Source organism: Ornithorhynchus anatinus, chromosome 20 (assembly GCF_004115215.2).
Source record: "Ornithorhynchus anatinus isolate Pmale09 chromosome 20, mOrnAna1.pri.v4, whole genome shotgun sequence".
NCBI classification, from domain to species: Eukaryota; Metazoa; Chordata; class Mammalia; order Monotremata; family Ornithorhynchidae; genus Ornithorhynchus; species Ornithorhynchus anatinus.
In genome coordinates this window covers 26,566,231-26,586,835 of record NC_041747.1, presented here as the reverse complement: position 1 = coordinate 26,586,835, position 20,605 = coordinate 26,566,231, and the positions used below count along the sequence as shown (strand labels likewise).

Sequence of the window (20,605 nt, the reverse complement as noted above, 5' to 3'; positions counted from 1 at the left end):
ACAGATCAGCAAGACTTTCCATTTCAGTTAGCATGCATATCCCCTCAAAGCAGAACTTAGATCCCCCTAGCTTAGCCAAATGGTGATGCGAGGAAAAACCTTCAGGAGCTTGAAAAGGCATCCCTTGTCATGTTCCCTTTAAATTACAAAGGAGGAAAAAAAAAGAATCCCCCAAGCATTTGAAAATCCTAAACCTTATATTTTAGTAAGCTGATAAAAAGAATCAGTCGCCTAAGACGTAACTAGACGAATGTGTAGATGTTACTCGATCAAACATAATTAAGCCTGTTGGAGAATCCCAGGTTGCACATTAACCTACTCTAAATAATGCTGAAGAATTAAAAAAAAAAGCACACCCAGGATTCATTCCTGTTCACTTTGCCAGGGGCCACTGAGATGTACCTTCTAAACTATTCTTACTGCTTTGGTTTTGAGAACATGCTCTCATGAGCTTTGAAATGAAAATCCAACAATGTCGGCATGCTACTCATTATTAGAGGAAAATATTTATGCAGGATGTTGAAATCCTCAAGGCAGAATCTGTTCAAGTTACACTGGGGGTATATTATTCCAGAATATAAAAGTACCCCTTAGAACATATGCAAAATACAAATGTTAAATAATTAGCCATATTTTCCTTGTCTCTAAGCAACTCCTTTGTTGGGGGCTGCTGGGAGATCTAGCATCATCTAACCCTTCCTGACTTGCCCATAATTAACATTTAAGGCACTTGGATAATCTCACCTCATTCCACCCCCACTCCCCACAATAGCTCTTATGCTCTTACCTTTCTATTCTGTTGCTTCCTCCTACCTGTGATTTACTTTAATGTCTACCTCCCCTTTGAGAAAAATTCTGAGGGAAGGGATCATGTCTACTAATTCTATTATACTCCCCAAGCACTTAGAACAGTGGTCTGCACACGGGAGGGGTTCAGTAAATGCTACTGATTGACTAACCAGTTCACTGGGGGCAGTGAGGAAAAGGGTGATAACTTTTGAGCAGTGGTTTGGGGAAGCTCTGAAACACCAAGAGACATAAATGGATAGAAGACCAAGTTTGCAAACTGTAAATGGGAATGGGACAGCCCAGGATAACTGTTTTCATTCAATCGTATTTCTTGAGCACTTAATATGCGCAGAGCACTGTACTAAGCACTTCTGTGCAGGGTGTAGAAGAGGCTATCAGTAGGGTTCATTGTCATTAGCGTTATATAAGGGGGGAGGGGGTGGTGCGGAGAGAGAGAAAGAGAGAAAAAGAGAGAAAGAGGGAGAGAGAGAGACTGATTATATGAGTTTGGCCAGACCACTGGGGTTCCATATTTTAGTATGTTGCAGCTTTTAGGGACACAATGATACCCCAGTGCCCTGAAAGAAATGTAATTTCTCAAAAGCTCCAATTTATAGCCCAGGAGCCATTTCGTCAACATCCACTGATGTGAAAAGGCAGAGGCATCAATCTTGATTATTATTATAATTTGGGAGAGAACGTGCTAGAAGTTCCAGGAGCCAAATTTATACATACACATCATTTTAAAACCTCTGAGAACAACCTAAATAGCATAGTAGGAATCATATATAGAACTCCAACAATAAGGGGATCAAATCAGAAGAAAAATGAGATATCCTAATTCTGGAATGTCACTGTCTAAAATTGTCCAGTTTAGATTTGAGGCCCAGATCCCCAGCTGCAGTCACCACCTGAAGGATTTGTTACTGGAATCTTGCTTCAATCAGCTCCTTCTCAATCGCTAATGCAAAACTCCCATTTCTGTCAAATGTTCTCAGAACTAGGCTCTTCTAGCGTGACCCGGGGCAAGTTAACTTGACTTCTATGTCAAGTGGGTGATTTTTTTTTTTGTTTGTTGCATAAAGTGTTTTTTTCTTTCATCTCCTCATCCTCAATTTCTTCACTGGTATGATGACAATGAGCTCAAGTGCGAAATGTGTTTTAACGTTCTTGGTTTTTATGGTATTTGTTACGTGCTTATTATACCAGGCACTGTACCAAGGGCTGGGGTACATGAAAGGTACCTGGTCTACTGGGGCACCCAGAAACTGGATTAAAGATGAGACACACTGTGAAAAAGTTAGCACAACTCAGTTGCACAATTTAGGTTCTCAATCTGAAATCCTTTTGGAATCCAGAATAACACTGAGCCAATGTCCACCCCCCACTTTAGTGAAATTTACCCAGAACAAAGCGGGTTGAGCAATTACCTGGTGAATTCAGGCTGACTAGACAATGAAGTCAGATTTATTTTGACCTATATTACCAATTTACCCAGCCTGAATTAATTTGATAATTGTCCATCTCTGCTGAATAAATCCAGCATAAAGGGCAATTGTAAAGTTAAAGTAAAAGAATCATAAATAGTAAATGATTGCATTCTAGCAATGGGTGAGGTGTAATTCAGAACAATAAACTCTAAGATTATTCAGGAAAGACTCCCTTAGAGCCAAGTACTTATCTCGCACTGGTAGAATTCTACTCTAATGTAAATAGTTCCACTGTATCAGAATTATTTGGGGCCAATTCCTTTGGACCTCATTCCAGCATATTGACTCCATAGTTAAGAACAGGAGATCATAAGACATGCTATTATTGGCTCAGACCAGTGATCCAACCAACTCAGTGTTCTGTCTCTGACAGTGGTAACAACATGCTTAAAGCTACAATACGATGGTTGTCCTCCTGAAACCCATCCTTATAGTTAGGGGTGAACTATCCCTGGTTTTTTCCTTTATATCCCTAACTTTCCCTCCAGTATCCCATTATGAACCTCTTACCCATTAATTTTTTCAAATCTCTCTTGAACCTATTGATATTTTTGGCCTGCACAACTTCCCTTGGTAATGGATTCCACATGTTTAACAACCTCTGTGTCAAGAAGTGTTTGCTTTTGTCTTTTTGAACCTATCCCTTCAAGTTTTAATGGTTGCCCCCTAGTCCTGAAACTGTGGGATTTGGGGAATGGCAATTCTGTGTGTGTGCTGACCACCCTCGTCATGATTTTGTAACTTTTTAAAGTATCCCTTTCTGCTTTCTGGAAGGTTGAAATCCTAATCTGCTCATTCCATCCTCAAATGGAAATTCCTCCATCTCCTTGATCTTCTTGACTGCCCTCATGATAATTATAGCATTCATTAAACACTTACTATGTGTTATGTGGTGGGAGTATGAGAATGGACACAGTCCCTGTCCCTCACAGGGCTCACGTTCTATCTTATCCCCATTTTACAGATGAGGAAAAGGAGGGTACGACAGATTAAGCGATTTACCCAAAGTGACATGGCAGGTCGGTGACATAACTAGGATTTAAACCCAGGTCTCCGCTCTTGAGGTCCCATGCTCTCTGTGCTAGGCTACAGTATAAATTGTTCTTTCTAATGAGACCAGAAATAGACTCACTCTGAAGAAGTCCTATTGTAATTCAATTAAGTCTCCGAGAATTGGCACAGATTCCAACTATTATCAATCTGGCTCTGCATAACTCCATTTTGGGCCAATAATTCTGTTCTTTCTACATTGTCTGCTATGTCCCTTTGACCTGTGGGATGCCTAGAAGGGACATGATCCTCTGAGAGCTATTACATGATGCGGTGCATCTCTAGTGAGTCAGATTTGAGCTCAAATTGTTCCTTCATATTGCACTGGGAAAATTGCCATCCCAGTTGGAAAGCTATTTGGGAAAAACGCAAAGAGCGGTTCGATAGTGAGCATCTCTTTCAACTACTGGATTGGAGCTTACTTAGTACCCCGTCTGCACAACTAGAATCCGATGGCGAAGGTCAAGAAGCAAGAATTTTTTTTTATGGTATTAAGCACTTACTATGTGTAAGTGTAATATATCTGTCCAGGTGGGAATTAGCCAAATCATTTAGGACTCTGGAAGGCGGAATGAATCAGACTGTATTGCTGGGGCCACAAATCTCACAGTCTCCCTGAGTGGATAACTCACCTCAGCAGTCGGGTTGGGTGGCGGGGGGGCAGGGACAGGAAGGGGCTCTATTGACTCTCAGTTTGAAATTTGGGAAGTTTCCTGCTTGGAAAATCCTTGCTGTCCAATAGCCTAACACAACAAAACCTCTCTGTTGAGCCTGGATCGATCTCTTCAGGGGAATCTTATCTGTCCCAGAGAATACAGTTACTTTCTGGGAGAGACGATTTATTCATAAATCAGTAGGTAGATGAATTAGGATCCGCCCAATTGGATCATCGCAGGAATATTTTAGTGGTTGGCTCACCTGCCTCTCTTGAGCAGAATATAATGAATATTCACTGTATGGATTTATTTAAAATTGATGGCCAATTTCCTCTCCCACCAAGAATGCCTGTGTCCGTTTGACTGCGTCTAACCACAATTATAGTGGAGACATATTATTTGTAAATTTTAAAATACATCCTACATTTAGCATTCTAAAATCGAATCAAAAATGTAAATGTGACTGGAAACCATCCATCGCCACATCCCAGTTATTCACACCCACAGCCAAAACAAGGCAGTCTCTTTTAAGAAAACACTCGAAGTGATTCTGGTCCTTTAGCACCAAGGTTCTCAGCCAGTTTCAATTTTTAAAAAATGCCTTTAGTTACATTAGTAATATTTATCAATATTAACCACAGAAAGGCCTCTTGGTAACAGTCCCGAGGCTTCTTCCATATCAACAGGGTCTTTTTCATCAAGAAACTGCTGATAGGAATCTGGTTGGAGGACTCAGAGGGATAGTTTCTTGCTTTATCCCTGCCGCTCGGTGGAGTCAATCCTGTCTGCTCTTCCTCCCAACCGCATGCATGACATCTCAGGAGAGAAACAGCCCTATAAACATTTGTAGAAAAGAACACCACCACTACAACATTCTTGATGTTCATGTGCTGTTCACTGGCTCACTTCAGCCCCATCTGTCGGATGGCCCAGTGCCGGTGCCCAAGGTAGTATGCCAGTTTCTTTGGGGTAATAATGCCAATTAAGTGTGGCTTGTAACGGGCAGGGTGCCCGATGTTTCCAGGGCCCTCTCATGCCTGTGCCACAGCTTTGCTTACTGGATTTACAGGTTGTCGTCGCAGACCGTCGCCGAACTTTTTTAACGGCTGTGGATTGTGACATCAGCCACCTGGCTCTCCAGAAGTATTATCGGAAGTTAACAGATGCTTGGAGACACCAAGTGGATTTTGAAAAGATGAAGGAGGAGTGGGTATTGAATGACCACGTTCAGAAAGCACCATAGCCTGGTGGAAAGAGCACGGGTCTGGAGTCGGAGGATCAGGCTTCCAACCCTGGCTCTGCCATTTGCCACCTATGTGACTTCGGGCAAGTCACTTAACTTCTTGGGGCCTTAGTTCCTCAAATGTAAAATGGGGATTCAATACCTTTTCTCTCTCATACTTGGACTGTATGTTCTATTGTGGGAGGTGGATTGTGTCTGACCTGATTGATTTGTATCTATCTCAGTGCTTAGGAAAGTGCTTGACACATAGTCAGCGACTAAAAATACCATAAAAAAAAAAGAAAGGAGGAAAACAGGCCCTGCAAATCCATCCCTTTTCAGAAGATAATGAAATCATTTTATGTTACAATATATCGCTTCTTGTTTTTTTTTTTTTTCAAATGGACTTGGGACATGCTTTGCAGCAGTGACCAACAAATGAACAGTGTAATAAAGTTACAAGGTTCTGTGAATGAACAATAATTTAATTAAATGATTATGGGAATAAAATGGAGTCAATAGAAGTGAAAGACACTAGGGACAGGATGCAAAACCAGAAGTTTAAAAAGCAAAGGGGAGAGGGAAAACGAATCTTAAGCAGAAGGGGCTGCTGACCTGGGGAGAGACGAGAAAGTGACACCAGACAGTGAAAACCAAAATGAACAAGAATAATAATGATAATGATGATGATTGTGGTGTTTTTTGATGATGATGATGATGGTATTTATTGAATGCTTCTTTTGGGTTGGAGAGGATGAAAGAGGGGTGGTGAATGGAGGTTGGGTTGAGGGAGAAAGGAGAAATGGGGATGTTAAACTCCACCTCAGAGTTGAGATGGCGGGGTGAAGTGATAACCTGACAGGCAAGATTCTGTGGGTGTCAGTTCAGTTGTGTGCGATTGTGTGAAATGTCAACTGAAGCAGGTTCCCTAGTGCTGCTGAATAATGGGTTCGAGAAATCCCATTTTCACCACTTCCATCTAGACTTTCTATCTGACTTCTCCTCTTTTTGTGTCCTGGGAAAGTCACATACCCTAGCGCCTCATGGATGAAAAAGAAAAAGTCAGTTTTTCAGAGGGAAAATTGAGTTTGGAGACTGGAGAGTTGTATTATGCAAACGTCTCTTAAAATGCCCCGGAAATTGAATTTAAATTACACCTTTCCACACCGAGTCGGATCTTGAAAGGAAAAAAAGTCTGACACCCAGAGTTATCTGAGAACTCTTTGTGACTCTTACCTTTCCTGCCAGAGGAAAGTTAATGGAGATGGAGTCTGACCGCGAAACAGACATAGAGCAAGCCAAAGGGAGGCTGATAAAATGGTGGGGTGAAGGGGTGGGGGAGGAGACAGATAAGAGCTAATTTAAAATTTTACAGCAAGAACATTTTTCTATATAGTTAGGAAACAATTACCTCATTATATTGCCACAATGCATTCTTTATATTTTTCTTGCTTTTTGGTGCCCATCACTAAGTTCTCTAAGTACAGTCATGTAGAAATTACAGTCCTCGTCCTGGTAGAGGACAAACCCATTTAATTAGTTGCCTAAAAAAGGAAGATAATGTCTTATTATTTGTCTGGGGATAGTCTCCTTGTCTTACATTTGGAGATAATCACCACCACCATTCCATCGTGAGACAATCCACTGCTCCCAAGTGACAAAATTCACCTTTTTTTTTTTCAGGGAAAACTGCGGGTATTGAAGGCAGTTACCCTCTCGAAACCTCAGTGGTCAACGAAGCCTTCTAAATCCTGTAAGTGCCTGAGCCCTATAAGTCTTCTTTGGAATGAAAGTTTTCTTTTTGCTCCCCAAGGTGACGGCATTCTTTATTCACCTTTGTAATTCATTATAAAATCTGAACTACTTTTTCCAAGGGCAGAAATCCACCCCAATCAATCAATCAATCAATATTTACTGGGCCCCTGCTGTGTGCCCAACACTGTACTGTTTGGAGGCCTACAAGAGAGTTAGCATACAAGATCCGTGCCCTCAGGAACTTACAGTGTTCTGTGTACACAGCACTGTAATAATAATAATGTTGGAATTTGTTAATCGCTTACTATGTGCCAAGCACTGTTCTAAGCACTGGGGTAGACACAGGGGAATCAGGTTGTCCCACGTGGGGCTCACAGTCTTAATCCCCATTTTACAGATGAGGGAACTGAGGCACCGAGAAGTTAAGTGACTTGCCCAAAGTCACACAGCTGACAAGTGGCCGAGCTGGGATTCGAACCCATGACTTCTGACTCCAAAGCCCATGCACTGTACCTAAAGTACTTGGGAGAATACAAAAGAATGAGAAGACATGATCGGTCTTCAAGGAGTTTATGACCTACTGTGTGAAGAGAACTGTACTAGTTAGCAGATATGGTCCCAGCCCTCAAAAACCTTACAGCTGAATGGCGGAGGCAGACCTAACAATATTTACAAGTAAATCAATCCATAGTATTTACTGAGTGCTTACTCTGTGCAGAGCACTATGCCAAGTACTTCAGGGAGCACATTAGGGTTAGAAGACAATCCCTGCCCTTGAGCGGCTTCACAGTTTAGCGGGGAAGACTGAGGCAAAAATCACATGTAAATAGAAGAAAAGAAAAGAAAAATGGATAATAACAACAATGGTACTTGTTAAATGCTTACTATGTGCCAAGCACTGTTGTTAGGTGCTGGGGTAGATACAAGTTAATCAGTTTGGACGCAGTCCCTGTCCCACATGGGGCTCATGCTATTAATCCCCATTTTACAGATGAGGTAACTGAGGCCCAGAGAAGTGAAGTGACTTGCCCCAGGTCACACAGCAGAGTGGCAAAGCCAGGATTAGAGCCCAGGTCCTGCTGACTCCCAGGTCTGCGCTCTAACCACTAAGCCACACTGTTTCTCTTGTAGATAGGTATGGGCTCAGATAGCAGGGTACATAAGTACAGAAGTTGGAGAAACCCCCAAGAAGAAATGGGTTGCGGCTACCAAAAGATCATTCATTGCAGTTACTGTGGTTGGGGGGTGGGGAGTCAGTCCCTGCAGTCTACACGGGGCATTGTTAGCAGAGAAAAATGTGGGGTTGAGAAGCATCAGGGAGTAGGCCTGTCCTGAACAGGTAGAGAAGTTGCCATCATAAAAGGATTTCTACTGAAAGGTCACTATCAGTCTATCAATCAGTGGCATTTACTGAGTTCCTACTGTGTGCACAACACTGTACTAGGTGTTTCCATCAATCACTGTCCTTACTAACAGAGTTAATTGTGCACCTATGAGATTTTCCCCTCTCTTAGAGTGCAGGCCAGGCACTGGGCCTTGAGCAGCCCTTATTGTATCATTTCCTAGTGTTAGTACAACATTTTGCACACAGTAAGTGCTCAATAAATACCACTGAATGAATACATGACTGGGTAGGGAACTGCAGCACTGACTAGAACTCCTCTGTGCTAAATAAGAATAGTAGTAATAGTATTTACTAAGAGATTTCTGTGTGCTAAGCACTGGGGTAGATACAATACAGTCAGATCAGACACACTTCCTGTCCTACATGGGGCTGACAGGGTAAATAAGAGAGAGAACAGGGACTGAGTCCCCGTTTTGCAGAGGAGGGAACCGAGGCACAGAGAAGTGAAGTGACTTGCCCAAAGTCACACAGCAGGCAAGTGACAGAACAGGGATTAGAAGCCAGGTCCTCTGGGTTTTTGCACAAGCTCCCATCTGCACAAGTCTAAAGAAATGATAGCATTTTGACCTTCTCACTTACGGGTCTAATGGCTCTCTGTTGAGAAGTTGGTAATTACACCTCTCTGCTTAGAGTTTAGGGATGAAGGCTTGAGGACATGAACTTCCAGGTGGTTATCTTTTTCTCTAACGGTGTGCTGAATGTTAGGGCAAAAGTTTGCTTCCCCGAGTCCCATTGAAATAACCTCCACCCAAATATAAGAGCCGGTTCACTTTTCAAGTGCATCAAATGCATCTTCCTGTCAGACTGTAAGATCTTTGAACAAGGTAAAGATTGAATCATTTACCTCTCCTATGCTCTCCCGAGCCTCCAGTACAGTTCTCTTTACCCAAGAAACGTGTAATAAATGCTAATGATCGATAGATCGCACGAAGAGAATTGAATGAGGTTTTAGATGTTTGATCTGTGACTGTCATTTGTGAAAAGACCTCAAATTTTTAGAGTGATTTTAAAGTACTTTTTTGTAGTTTTTCCTGAACATTTACACTTCTTTCTGAAAGGTCTTTCGGGGCAGACGGTGGTAATGATAACTTGTATTTGTAACCCTATAATTTATTACTTACAGCAAAACCATCCTGCAGATCCATTAGCAATGAAGATTATTCCGGGAAAGCTGTGATCAAGGTATCGGGACTCAAGTTACTAATCAAATTTCAAAATTTTTAGAACGCTTGACTGTTCCTTGTGTGCTTGACTGTAACAAGTTGTAATTACTGATGATCCACATTACTTATATGAAAAATACCGAGTGGAATCTTCAATGTTCCAAATCAAATTTTCAGTGAAAAATGTGAAGAGGGGCATCCATAGTGGTAGGAAACAGCCACCAAAAGAAGTAATTTCCTTTAGGCAATAATAGAAGTGATTTCAAGTGAATATTGTGTATTCTTGAACAAAATCCTCAGGAGGGTTGAAATGTCCCAATTTCTTCACAATGGGGAGTTAACCAAAAGATCATCACGCAGTGGTATGTTATACATTTTCAAACTAAGTGGCCAAACAGCAGAGGGGCCTAGTGAAAAGAGGCCGGGTGTAGGAATCAGATGACTTGGGTTCTAACTGCAGCTCTGCCACGAGCCGGCTGTGTGACTTTGGGCAAATCATTTAACTTCTCTGGGACTCTGTTTTCTCATCTGTAAAATGGGGTAAAGACATGTGTTCTCCCTAGACTGTGAGCCCCATATGGGACGTGGACTTGGTCTAACCTGATCATCTTGGTAGCTACCCCAGAGCTTAGTACAGTGCTTGACATATAGTAAGCCTTTAACAAATATCACACTAGTTATTAATTTTAGGGAGACTGAAGTGAATGTCAGACACGGAGAATCCATTTTCTTCTCCCTCAAGAACCTTCTCTCTGTGCTTTGCCAAGCATCTCCATCTCTACCTTCTGTTGTTTTTCTTTTCATTTCATTTCCCCTTGATGTAACCCTCTACATGCACAAACTATTTGCACACAAACCAAACCTGGATATCTCATCAGATCCTTACAGATATACTGACTGAATTACGCAAACACAATTTCCCCGACTTCTTATGCTCTGAAAGTGGCAGTAATAGTCATTTCCCTACCCATTCTCTTCTTCCCTTCCCTGCCAAACATCTTTGAGCCCGGAAGACTGATTCGGAGCCTTCTTGAAATTGAAAATTGCCTTAAAAACACATTAGTTTCTTTCCCTTCCAGCAACTGCTACCTTTCTTAAGCTTGGATACTTCTTTAGGTTTCAGTGTCCTTTCTCGATTCCTTTTGATATTTTGAACCCCAGGAAAGTTGCACAGACCAGTGGATTAAGGGCAGGTTCTATGGCAGCGGTAAGGGAAAAGTGTTGGAGATTGTGAGTTTTAATTCCTGTGCTCTTAGCAATCATGGTCGCTGGACCCTCTCCGAGTGGGCCGGCATAATCAGTCAATCACTGGTATTTACTGAGCACCTATGGGGTACTGTACTAAAGCCTCATTGCCTGATTGAGCAAGAGATAGAAAAGAATTTACAGATGGGGGGGAAAAAGAGAATGGAAAGAGGGATGGGTGAATGAGTTATGAGAGGAAAGGGGACCGGGACCCAAGATCACGTTCCGGATCCCCCACTGGATTGTTACGTGACTTTGGGCCAGTCATCCCGGTTCCGTTACTTATCTGCTGTGTGACCTCGGGCAAGTCACTTCACTTGTCTGGGCCTCAGTTACCTCATCTGTAGAATGGAGATCGAAACTGTGAGCCCCACGTGGGACAGGGACTGCGTCCACTCTGATATGCTGGTATCCACCCCAGCACTTGGTGCAGTGCTTTGCACATCGTAAGCGCTTAACGAATGCCGCAATTATTATTATTGTTGTTAATGATTATTAATTATTTAAGGGTGTGATCTGGGGCATACGTGGGAGGTGAGTACAGTTTTTGCAATTCTCCCCTCCAGGAGCTATGGTGCAGTCAGCTCGGTCAGCAGCACAGCTGTTCTACCTGCACTTCTTCCCTCCAGGAGCTTTGGGGGTGGGCAGGTCATCAACAACACAGCTCCACTCAAGGTGAGCGGCAGTGGGCATCACTATCCCGTCTCTACTGGCAGCTGGGCAATTTGCGGGCTCCAGCCGGCGACTGATAGGATAGATTCCTACAATCAGGAGAAGGAATACCGGAGAGGTGGCATTCAGGAGGGCAGAAGAGAGTGCACTCCTGAGTCTGAAGGCAAGGGAAGAGCTTTGAGGTAGACTTCGTAAACTTCTCGTCATTTGGGCCTCAGTCCCTCATTAAGCTCACATTTTCAACAATGAACGGTGAGGAATATCATGCAAATGTTTTGAGGTGCGGATTCTTCTCTTTCCAGAGGTTCAATCTGATGATTTGTCTACTTCTTTGGCCCACCATTACCAGTACATCCTCCATCTTGCAAGAGAACTGCTCGTAAATTCTGAAATTCCCTCATCTACAACCTTTTTCTTCCAGCAAATTAAGAGCTTATATCACATATATTTTCAACCATCCATATTTCACCACAGCACCGCTATTTTCAATCTGAATTTGGCCCTGATCTTCACCTACAAGTGCTCTTCATTGTCATCCATATCCACTTTCTGTGTGCTATTGACAGTCCTTGTTCAACCAGTTTGACCTCAAGCCGGCCTCAACAACCAGCGTCACTGTCTTCTTACCCCATTCCCCTAAACCATGGAGTTTTACCTGCCATCACTTGTACAATATAAATACTCTCTTTCTCCATGTCCAGATGTAGCTCTTGAGGCAGGCAGCCATTGAAATTGGGAGCTCTGGTCCCCCCAGTGTTTTAAGGGAATTTTGAGGGGCAATTGCTCTCTCCAACCCTGGAATCCCCCATAAACTTTGTGCAATATCGACATAGTGGAAGCTTTGCTGTTAGAAGAATTCAACTGAGAATTGTAAAGTGATACCACCATCTTGGATAAATCCCTCCTCCAAACTTAGTCCCTCCAAAAAGCGAAGCCAAATCACAACCCGATGACTGTGATCAGAAGGCACTTGGAAGTCCATAGTGCAATATTTCCTTTGAAAATTGCCCTTGCTCACCCACATATTTTGTAGTCTGTTTTCTATGCCATAAGCCCATTATACCTGTTTTCATCTCCCTGTTCTCCTGAGTCTAAAAATTTTTTTGTTGAAAGTCGATAACTGCATAATAATGGTAATCTTAGTTGCTATTGAATTCTGTAGTGGCCAGTATTACAGGGAGCAAATTCAATTGATGACTGAGTGCTCTTTCAGGTTAATAAGTTTAAAATGGTGAAATGTGCCAAAGGAGATCACCGCTTTTCCATGGAAAATGGGTCGTTTTGACGGGTGTGATCTCCTCGGCAAGTTTCACCGAAGAAAGAAGTGAACGTTTCTTCAGCTGAAAACCATAAACTCCGATTTCAGTGATGCATATATTTTCAGATGAAAAAAACAGTTTACATAAAGGACAGAGAAAGAGACAATATCTGGAACTCTGAATCCCATCCAGTGTCCATTATTCAAATAGTATTATTAGCCCCTAAAAAGCACTTTGGTTCTGGCAGGGTTGGTCAAAAACTCCTGCCAAAATCACTCTGCGGCCCATGACAGAAAGTAGATTATGATTACGTTGAAGTACAGGAACCCTCATGATTCATTTGAAGACTGGAACCACTACACATGCAAATCTGTTTATATGAAGTAAAAATTAGTCTCTATATTTTCAATTTTACCCAGTGATATTAGATTCTTTTTTTCAGTATCTGCTTTCGATTATGTTTCAAAGGGTGAATGACAAATACCGTACATGGATTGGCAGTTCAGCTGGTTACCGCAGATTTCTGAGCCCTTAAGGACTTAGTGTTTGGGTACCTGCTATGTGGCAATAAATGGCCCACGAAAAAGTTGCTGTAGGTTAAGGATTTTCCTGGAGAAATCAGGCGGTGTGAACAGAAGCAAGTTTGTAATTGACAAAAATGAATTACTATGCTTAACTAGAACCTCACTCTGCATTGCCTATAACACTTATTTTATGAATGACAGTAAGAGCACAGGAGTGGGGAGTCTGGAGATCCAGGTTCTAATCCCGACTCCACCATTTCCTTGCATTGTGACCTTGGGCAAGTCACTTCTCTGTGCCTCATTTTCCTCCTCTGTGAAACGAGGACACGGTATTTGTTCTCTCTCCGTCTTAGACTGACTTGTAGGAGAGGGACTGGGTCCAACAGGATTATTTTATATCTACCCAGTGGTTAGCACAGTGCTTTGCTCATAAATGCTTAATAAATATCATTACCATCATCATTACAAGAGAATTTTCAAGCACAACAACATCCTAGCCCTCGTGATGACGATAATGATAACAGTCTAGAAGGAAGCTGATAAAATGACTGTTGCCGGATGTTTGGAGAACACACTTTTCAGATTTATACTTGAATTTATTTATTTTTTTGGCCAACCATTTCACACTGGCCTGACCTAAAGCGGAGAGTTTCTGATTCCAGATTTGGCGACAGCGAAAGGGAGAAAGAAATGAGAAGCAACATGTCCTAGTGGAAAGAGAACAGGTCTGGGAGTCAGAGGACCTGGGTTCTAATCCCAGTTCCGCCACTTCTCTTGGGCAAATGACTTAACTTCTCTGTGCCTCAGTTACCTCATCTGTAAAACGAGGAACAAATCCTCCTCCCTCTGACTTAAACTATGTGAGACAGGGATTGTGTTCAACCTGATTACCTGTATCTACCCGAGGGGTTAAAACAGTGCCTGACACATAGTCAAGCACTTAGCAAATACCATTAAAAAAAAAATGGGGGTTTGTGCTAGAATGGCCCTTTATAAACCCCCACTCAGTGAACAGGACAAACGATTGAGATGTACTACATACTATTTTTCTCTTTACTGGATCCCAGCAAACCCCCAGTTTTTCCATGGACGAAAATCTGTTTGACTTCCATCAAGGGTTAGAGTTGTTTTTGAATGCCGGAAGACACAACAAGACAGCAAGTTGCTCTGGGCAAATGGGGTGACACAGGTGCAGGATAGAGATACACAATTGTACTCACATTTTCACCTACTGCCCATTTTATCATCCATATTCAGATATGTACCTTTTACGGACTCAGTATTTGCCCATGTCAACGAGTCAGCCTGAACCATTCAAGTGAAAAACGGAAAACTCGCACTCCCCGGCTAACCCTGACTGAATCATTTATATATGTATTTTACAGACCCGGGGATAGACAGACTGTGAAACCCGCCGACTTGGCCATTGTTAACCTTTCAGCTGCAAGTCCTGGGCATTACCCTTGGGGCTCACCTCCATATGGACACCCCTGGAGTCCATTACCCAAGGGAAGTCCTGTAGGGTTGCAGAACTCACCCTGAGGGGCATCATCAGAGAAGCAGTGGGGCCTCCCGGCTAGAGCTGGGGACTGGGAGTCAGAAGGACCTGGATTCGAATCCCAGCTCCGCCACTTATCGCTGTGTGACCCTGGCTAGTCGCTTCCCTTCTCTGTGCCTCAGTTCCCTCATCTGTAAAATGGTAATTAAGAATTTAAGCTCTATAATAACAATAATAATTGTCTTATTTGTTAAGCACTTACTCTCTGCCAGGCACTGTACTAAGCTCTGGGGTAGATACAGATTTGTCAGGTTGGGCATAGTCCCTGTCCCGCAAATGGAGCCAACTTGTCACCACCTTGAGGAAGAAATTCTGCCCCTGAGGACAGGAGGGTTACAATTTCTACCAGGGGTAACCTTTCTACTACCAATAGGTCACTAGGCCGGAGCAACAAGAGGAAGAGGTAGGGAATTTCCAGAAGGCATCTTGAGCTCCATTAACTCCAGGATGACGTTGCTGTTTCAGCAGCGGGACCCCGGAAATAAGAAGAGTCAGACCACGGGGGATTCCTCTAAAAACATGGAGCCCCTGATCTCAGCGAGACCATACAATCAACAAGACCCTTGGCAGGCAGCTTCCACCCACGTGAAACGGGCAACAGCTTCAACCACCAGAGAAACTCTGGGGAAGAAGAAGAAAGACGGTTACTCAGCCTTATCCCAACATATGCACATTGAAACGCTCCGAGCTGGCGACGTCTTTGTAAGTATGGTCTATTCTGAGGCCCCGGTGGCCTTAATTCTAAACATGCGAAAATATGCGATCTGGTTTCTGTGTCTAAATCTGAGACAGACGAAAGCAGATTTTGCAGTGCCTACATTTGATGCACATTTCATGCATATTTATTAGATGGTGGCTTAAATTCTTTTCCCTCTAACAACAATTACCCATAGAATAAGTGATAATCACAGTGGGGAGAGATAGAACTTCCTTTCCTCTTAAAAGAAAGGGCAGCGCTGTAAAAAAATAAATGGAGCTAATTAGTTGGATATAATTACAAATTCCTTGGAGTTAAAATCGGTGCCGGCGGAAAATGCAATTTGCCATATGGTATTGGAAATATGCAAGAGAAGATTTTTCTGGGCTATTTTCTGCAGGCGGAGTTTGGGTTGGGATTATTTGTGGATTTCCAAGTATTTGAATTATGCAAACCGGTTGACCGAAGGGCCTGGAGCATTCTGAAGCTTTTTCGCCTGTAATAAAAATGATTTTCTCTGCAGACTTTTATTGACATCTGCAGTTTCAATTTTCAGCAATTTGGTGAAGAGTTAAGAAACTTTTGCAGGTCAAATGTGTTTGCTTAGGGCTGCTTAACATGGAAATTGCCTGAAGCCAAAAAGCGAAGACCGAGATAGGACCTTGCCTTAAAATGCTCTCTGTAGTTCTTTTTTCTTTTTTTTTTTTAAGAGGTTCGGGAATAGTGTTAAATGCATCAAGCTACGCACTGTCACCTTATCATCATCTTAAATGTGTTCTCCAGCTTGTAATTAGCCAGTGCTTAAGATAAACTTCTTTTTAACAAAAAAGAAAATTGATGAGCAAAGCTCTCAAAGTCAAAAAACATGTGACTGCAAAATTCAGAGCCTCCAGGCAAGTGAGTGAAATGTAGGTAGTCTCTTTAAAGGGGGGAAAAAACCCAACCGGATATGGATTTTTTTCCATTGCAGTGGTTTCCTGGTATACATAATTAAATCATATACCCCAAACCTGAGGTGAAAGAGAAACCACTACTCAGATTTACATTTTCCTGGAATATTGTCTCCCAACTCCAAAACTGTGCCTCTTTCTGTGGTCCAAACGACTGCTTCTGGAATCTCAACTTGAGGGGAAATAAGAAATAGTTTCCAAACCCTCAAATACCATGAGGACAACGTGATCTTAATTAGCAGCAACGGTTTATTTTCTTAATCTTCACCTGTGAATGCCAACCAGATTTGAATCAATAGCGGGGCTCCTTTCAGTCAAACGACCCATGAAACATACTTGTTGTGCGTCTTGTTCACAAGGAATGCCAATTTAGTAGAACTACGTTCCATCCAAGCCAGTGGTCTGTCTCCAGTATGACAAGAAAAGACCCTTAGAGGAACAGTTTGATGGCTGCCTTTCTGGATTTTCGCCCCAATCGATAGGGATGTACCATTTAATATTCCCAATTTATTCCTTTATTAATCCATTTTGGACTTCTTGTCGATGAATTTTCCAATCCCTTATTAAAATTACTGATGTTTTTGGCCTGCATGCCTTCCTGTGGAAATTAATTTCCTTTCTGCCACCTGAGGGGTGAAGATTTTCTTTTGTGCTGAAACGACCTCCTTCAGGCTTCCATACCACCACCAGGACTGCCCCCCTCTCCAATTCCCACTCCAGGATTTGGGAATGTTTTACAATCACAAAATAACGTGAAGTACAAAAAAAACCCCACATAGACCAGTGTTTGATAGATTAAAAGCCCTTGTCCAAGCTTAAATCCTAAAATCAGATGATGTATCAATTTCACTTTACTCTTAATAATAATTATGGTATTTGTTAAGCGCTTACTCTGTTCCAGTCACTGTTCTAAGTGCTGGGGTAGATACAAAGATAATTGGGTTGTCTAATGACTCAACTACTGCATCAGCCTTCCTCGCTGACCTCCCCCCTTCTGTCTCTCCCCACTTCAATCCATAATTCTCTCTGCTGTCCTGATCATTTCTCTAGAAAAAAATATTCAGGTCACGTCTCCCCACTGGTCAAAAACCTCCCATGGTTGTCATCCATCCCCACCTCAAACAGAAACTCCTTTCTGTCAGCTTTGAGGCACTACATCAGTCCTCCCCCTCCAATCTAATCTTGCAGTTCTCCACCGCACACTTTGCTCCTCTAATGCCATCCGACTCCCGGTACCCTGATCTCACCTCTCTGGCTGCCACCCCCTACCTCAAGTCTTCCCTCTGGGCTTGGAATTCCCTCCTCCTTCCTATCTGACAGACCACCACTCTCCCCATCCTTCAATCAATTAATCACATCTATTGAACGCATTTAGTTATTCATCTTCAAAGTCCTACTGAAATCCTATCTCCTACAAGATCCTTTCTCTAACTAACCTCTCATTCCTCACTCCATTTACCGTCTCTTCTGTGTTGCCTTACAGGGTACTACTCACCCCACCCATTATCCTTATACCTGCCGCTTCCCCTACCTATCCTCCCTAATTTATTTGATCTTCCTCTCTAGATTGTTAAATCTTGGAGGACAGGACTCGAGTCTACCAACTTTATCGAAATGAAATCTCCCAATAACTTAGTACGATACCCTGCAAGGCTCAATAAAGCAGCATGGCATAGTGGATGGAGGCAGGCCTGGCGGTCAGAAGGTCATGATTTCTAATTCCCATTCTGCCACTTGTCTGCTCTGGGACCTTGGGCAAGTTACATCACTTCTCTGGGCCTTAGTTACCTCATCTGTAAAAAGCAGATTGAGACTGTAAGTCCCACTGTGGGACGGGGACGTGTCCAACTCAACTTGCTTCTATCAGCCCAGAATTTAGTACAGAGCCTGGCACATAGTAAGTGCTTAACAAATGCCATTATTATTATCATTACTATAGTGAATAGCGCTGATGGACAGCCATCACACTTTTCCTCCAACGAGCCCGCTGCCACGGTCAGAGCGGGAATCCCGGACTCTAGGGTTTATCAGTCTGACCCGGTAAGATTTTTTTTTTTACGTTCTCATGTTCTCTTCTAATTTCACTGACCAGCTAAAGCTCAGATGAATTTCAGCGTAGGGATACGTCTCCTCAAAGACCAGTGCTAAATCTGTTAAAGTACTGAAGCTGCAGGTTTCAGGAAACGCTGTAAAATGCTGATTTAGTCAAATGAATAGTTTGGCCTCAAGGGGCTCAATGGATCTCCCAGACAAATCATAGACTTCAGCAAGTGAGACTTTGAAGTATTCCAAATGAAGGTTATCATGTGAATAAATTTATTGCAGGAATTGTCTGGGGTAGGCTGGGATTCTCATTAATGATCTTGATCTGCTCTGACTTCTAATGACTTCCTGCCCAAAAGACTCCTGGAGGAAAATCTCTAAAGACCCCCTCGTTGCTGGAGCGATGTAGTCACCGCAGCAGCATCTGACAACATCCTTAAAATACAATTCTACCACTGAGGATTCTAGTCCCTTTCATGACTAAATATTCATTTCCTTTTTTCTCCCTTGCTTTATGGCAAGATGGATATCGAGGTCAAATCGGTGCCTCCTAGAAAGCAGGATCTGCGGATTTAAATAGAGAAAAATCGAAAAGCAGACGACCTACGCAAACTACACCTGCGAATGAGGATGGAATAGATCTAATCCCTTTTATTCTGCTTTGAAGAAGAAAACATGCTAGAAGCTCATTCCATGTGAAGAGCGAGCCCACAGGAAGCCAGAATAAAAGGTTTTCCCCCCCCAAATCACCCATGCTAGTTGTTCCTACAAATCCATCCTGGGAAATTACTCATTCATACTAGTCAAGGGAAATATTTGACGTTAGCTTTCCCAAACGCATGCAGATATGCGCCCCTCCATGTTTATATTTCTTCTTACATACCAATACTATTACTGCTATCGTTACCCTTACGTTCATTTACCCTCACGTTCACCTCTGTAGCTTTTCATAACCAGTTTAGATGCTGAGGTTTGATACTTCCCTGTGCATCTGTGCACTGTTGAACTGTTTTAAGGGATGATTCTCCAACTTTCAGTGGAAATCTTCAGTGATCCCCCCTTTCCCTCTGCTCCCCCTCTCCTTTCCTCCTCCCCACCCTCTGCTCTTCCCCCTTCCCCTCCCCAGCACTGTGCTCATTTGTATATATTATTTATTATCCTATTTATTTTGTTAATGAGGTATACATCTCCTTGATTCTATTTATCTTGATGATGATGTCTTGTTTTTGTTTTGTTCTGTTTTGCTGTCTCCCCCGTTTAGAGTGTGACCCCGTCACTGGGCAGGGATTGTCTCTATCTGTTGCCAAATTGTACATTCCAAGCGCTTAGTACAGTGCTCTGCACATAGTAAGCGCTCAGTAAACACTATTGAATGAATGAATATGATATACATATACACCCCCTTACAGACAAGTATGTCTATATCCACCACCACAAAGACACTTATTTTATCCATATTAGTTCGACCAAGAGGAAACATTCCTTGTCCTGATTAATCAATCGATTGCATTTATTGAGTTCTTACTGTGTGCAGGGCACTGTACTAAGCACTTGGGAGAGAACATTACAACAGAGCTGGTAGGCACCTTCCCTTCCCATAATAAGCTTAAAATCTAGAGGGAAACTTTCCTTCTATTTATCTGAATTGGGGTTTTTGGGTAGATGAAGTGTTGATCGATGATATCAGAAGGTTGGAGCTGAATCTATAAAATCATAGGAATATTAATTGTGGCAAACTTGTCTGCTGTGTGACCTTGGGCAAGCCACTTCACTTCTCTGGGCCTCGGTTACCTCATCTGTAAAATGGGGATTAAGACTGTGAGCCCCGGTGGGACAACATGATTACCTTGTATCTACACTCAGAACAGTGCTTGGCACATAGTAAGCACTTAACAAATACCGTAATTATTACTGCTTATTAAGTGTTATATGCATAACACTGCATTAAGTTCTGGGGTGGATAGACAATAAGTGATAGACTAAGTTGGAAGGAGAACACGTATTTAATCCCCATTTTACAGATAAGGAAATGGAGGCACTGGAAAGTTAAATGACTCACCCAAGGTCATTCAGCAAGCAAGCGGCAAAGCTAGAAAGAGGAACCAGGTCTTTGACTCCCAGCCCTGT

General features: G+C 42.5%; 1 protein-coding gene across 1 annotated transcript in view; it reads left to right on the top strand.

The window, feature by feature from the left end:
- The window catches only part of LOC114805930 (cyclic nucleotide-binding domain-containing protein 2-like), a 59,630-nt gene that overhangs the window by 21,110 nt on the left and 17,915 nt on the right, over positions 1–20,605 (top strand). Inside the window, exons 10-15 of the mRNA XM_039915018.1 lie at positions 2,768–2,852; positions 2,950–3,016; positions 5,111–5,195; positions 6,891–6,960; positions 9,491–9,549; positions 15,254–15,490. Coding sequence (XP_039770952.1) covers positions 2,768–2,852; positions 2,950–3,016; positions 5,111–5,195; positions 6,891–6,960; positions 9,491–9,549; positions 15,254–15,490 — 603 coding nt within the window. The remainder of the gene's footprint in view (positions 1–2,767; positions 2,853–2,949; positions 3,017–5,110; positions 5,196–6,890; positions 6,961–9,490; positions 9,550–15,253; positions 15,491–20,605) is intronic.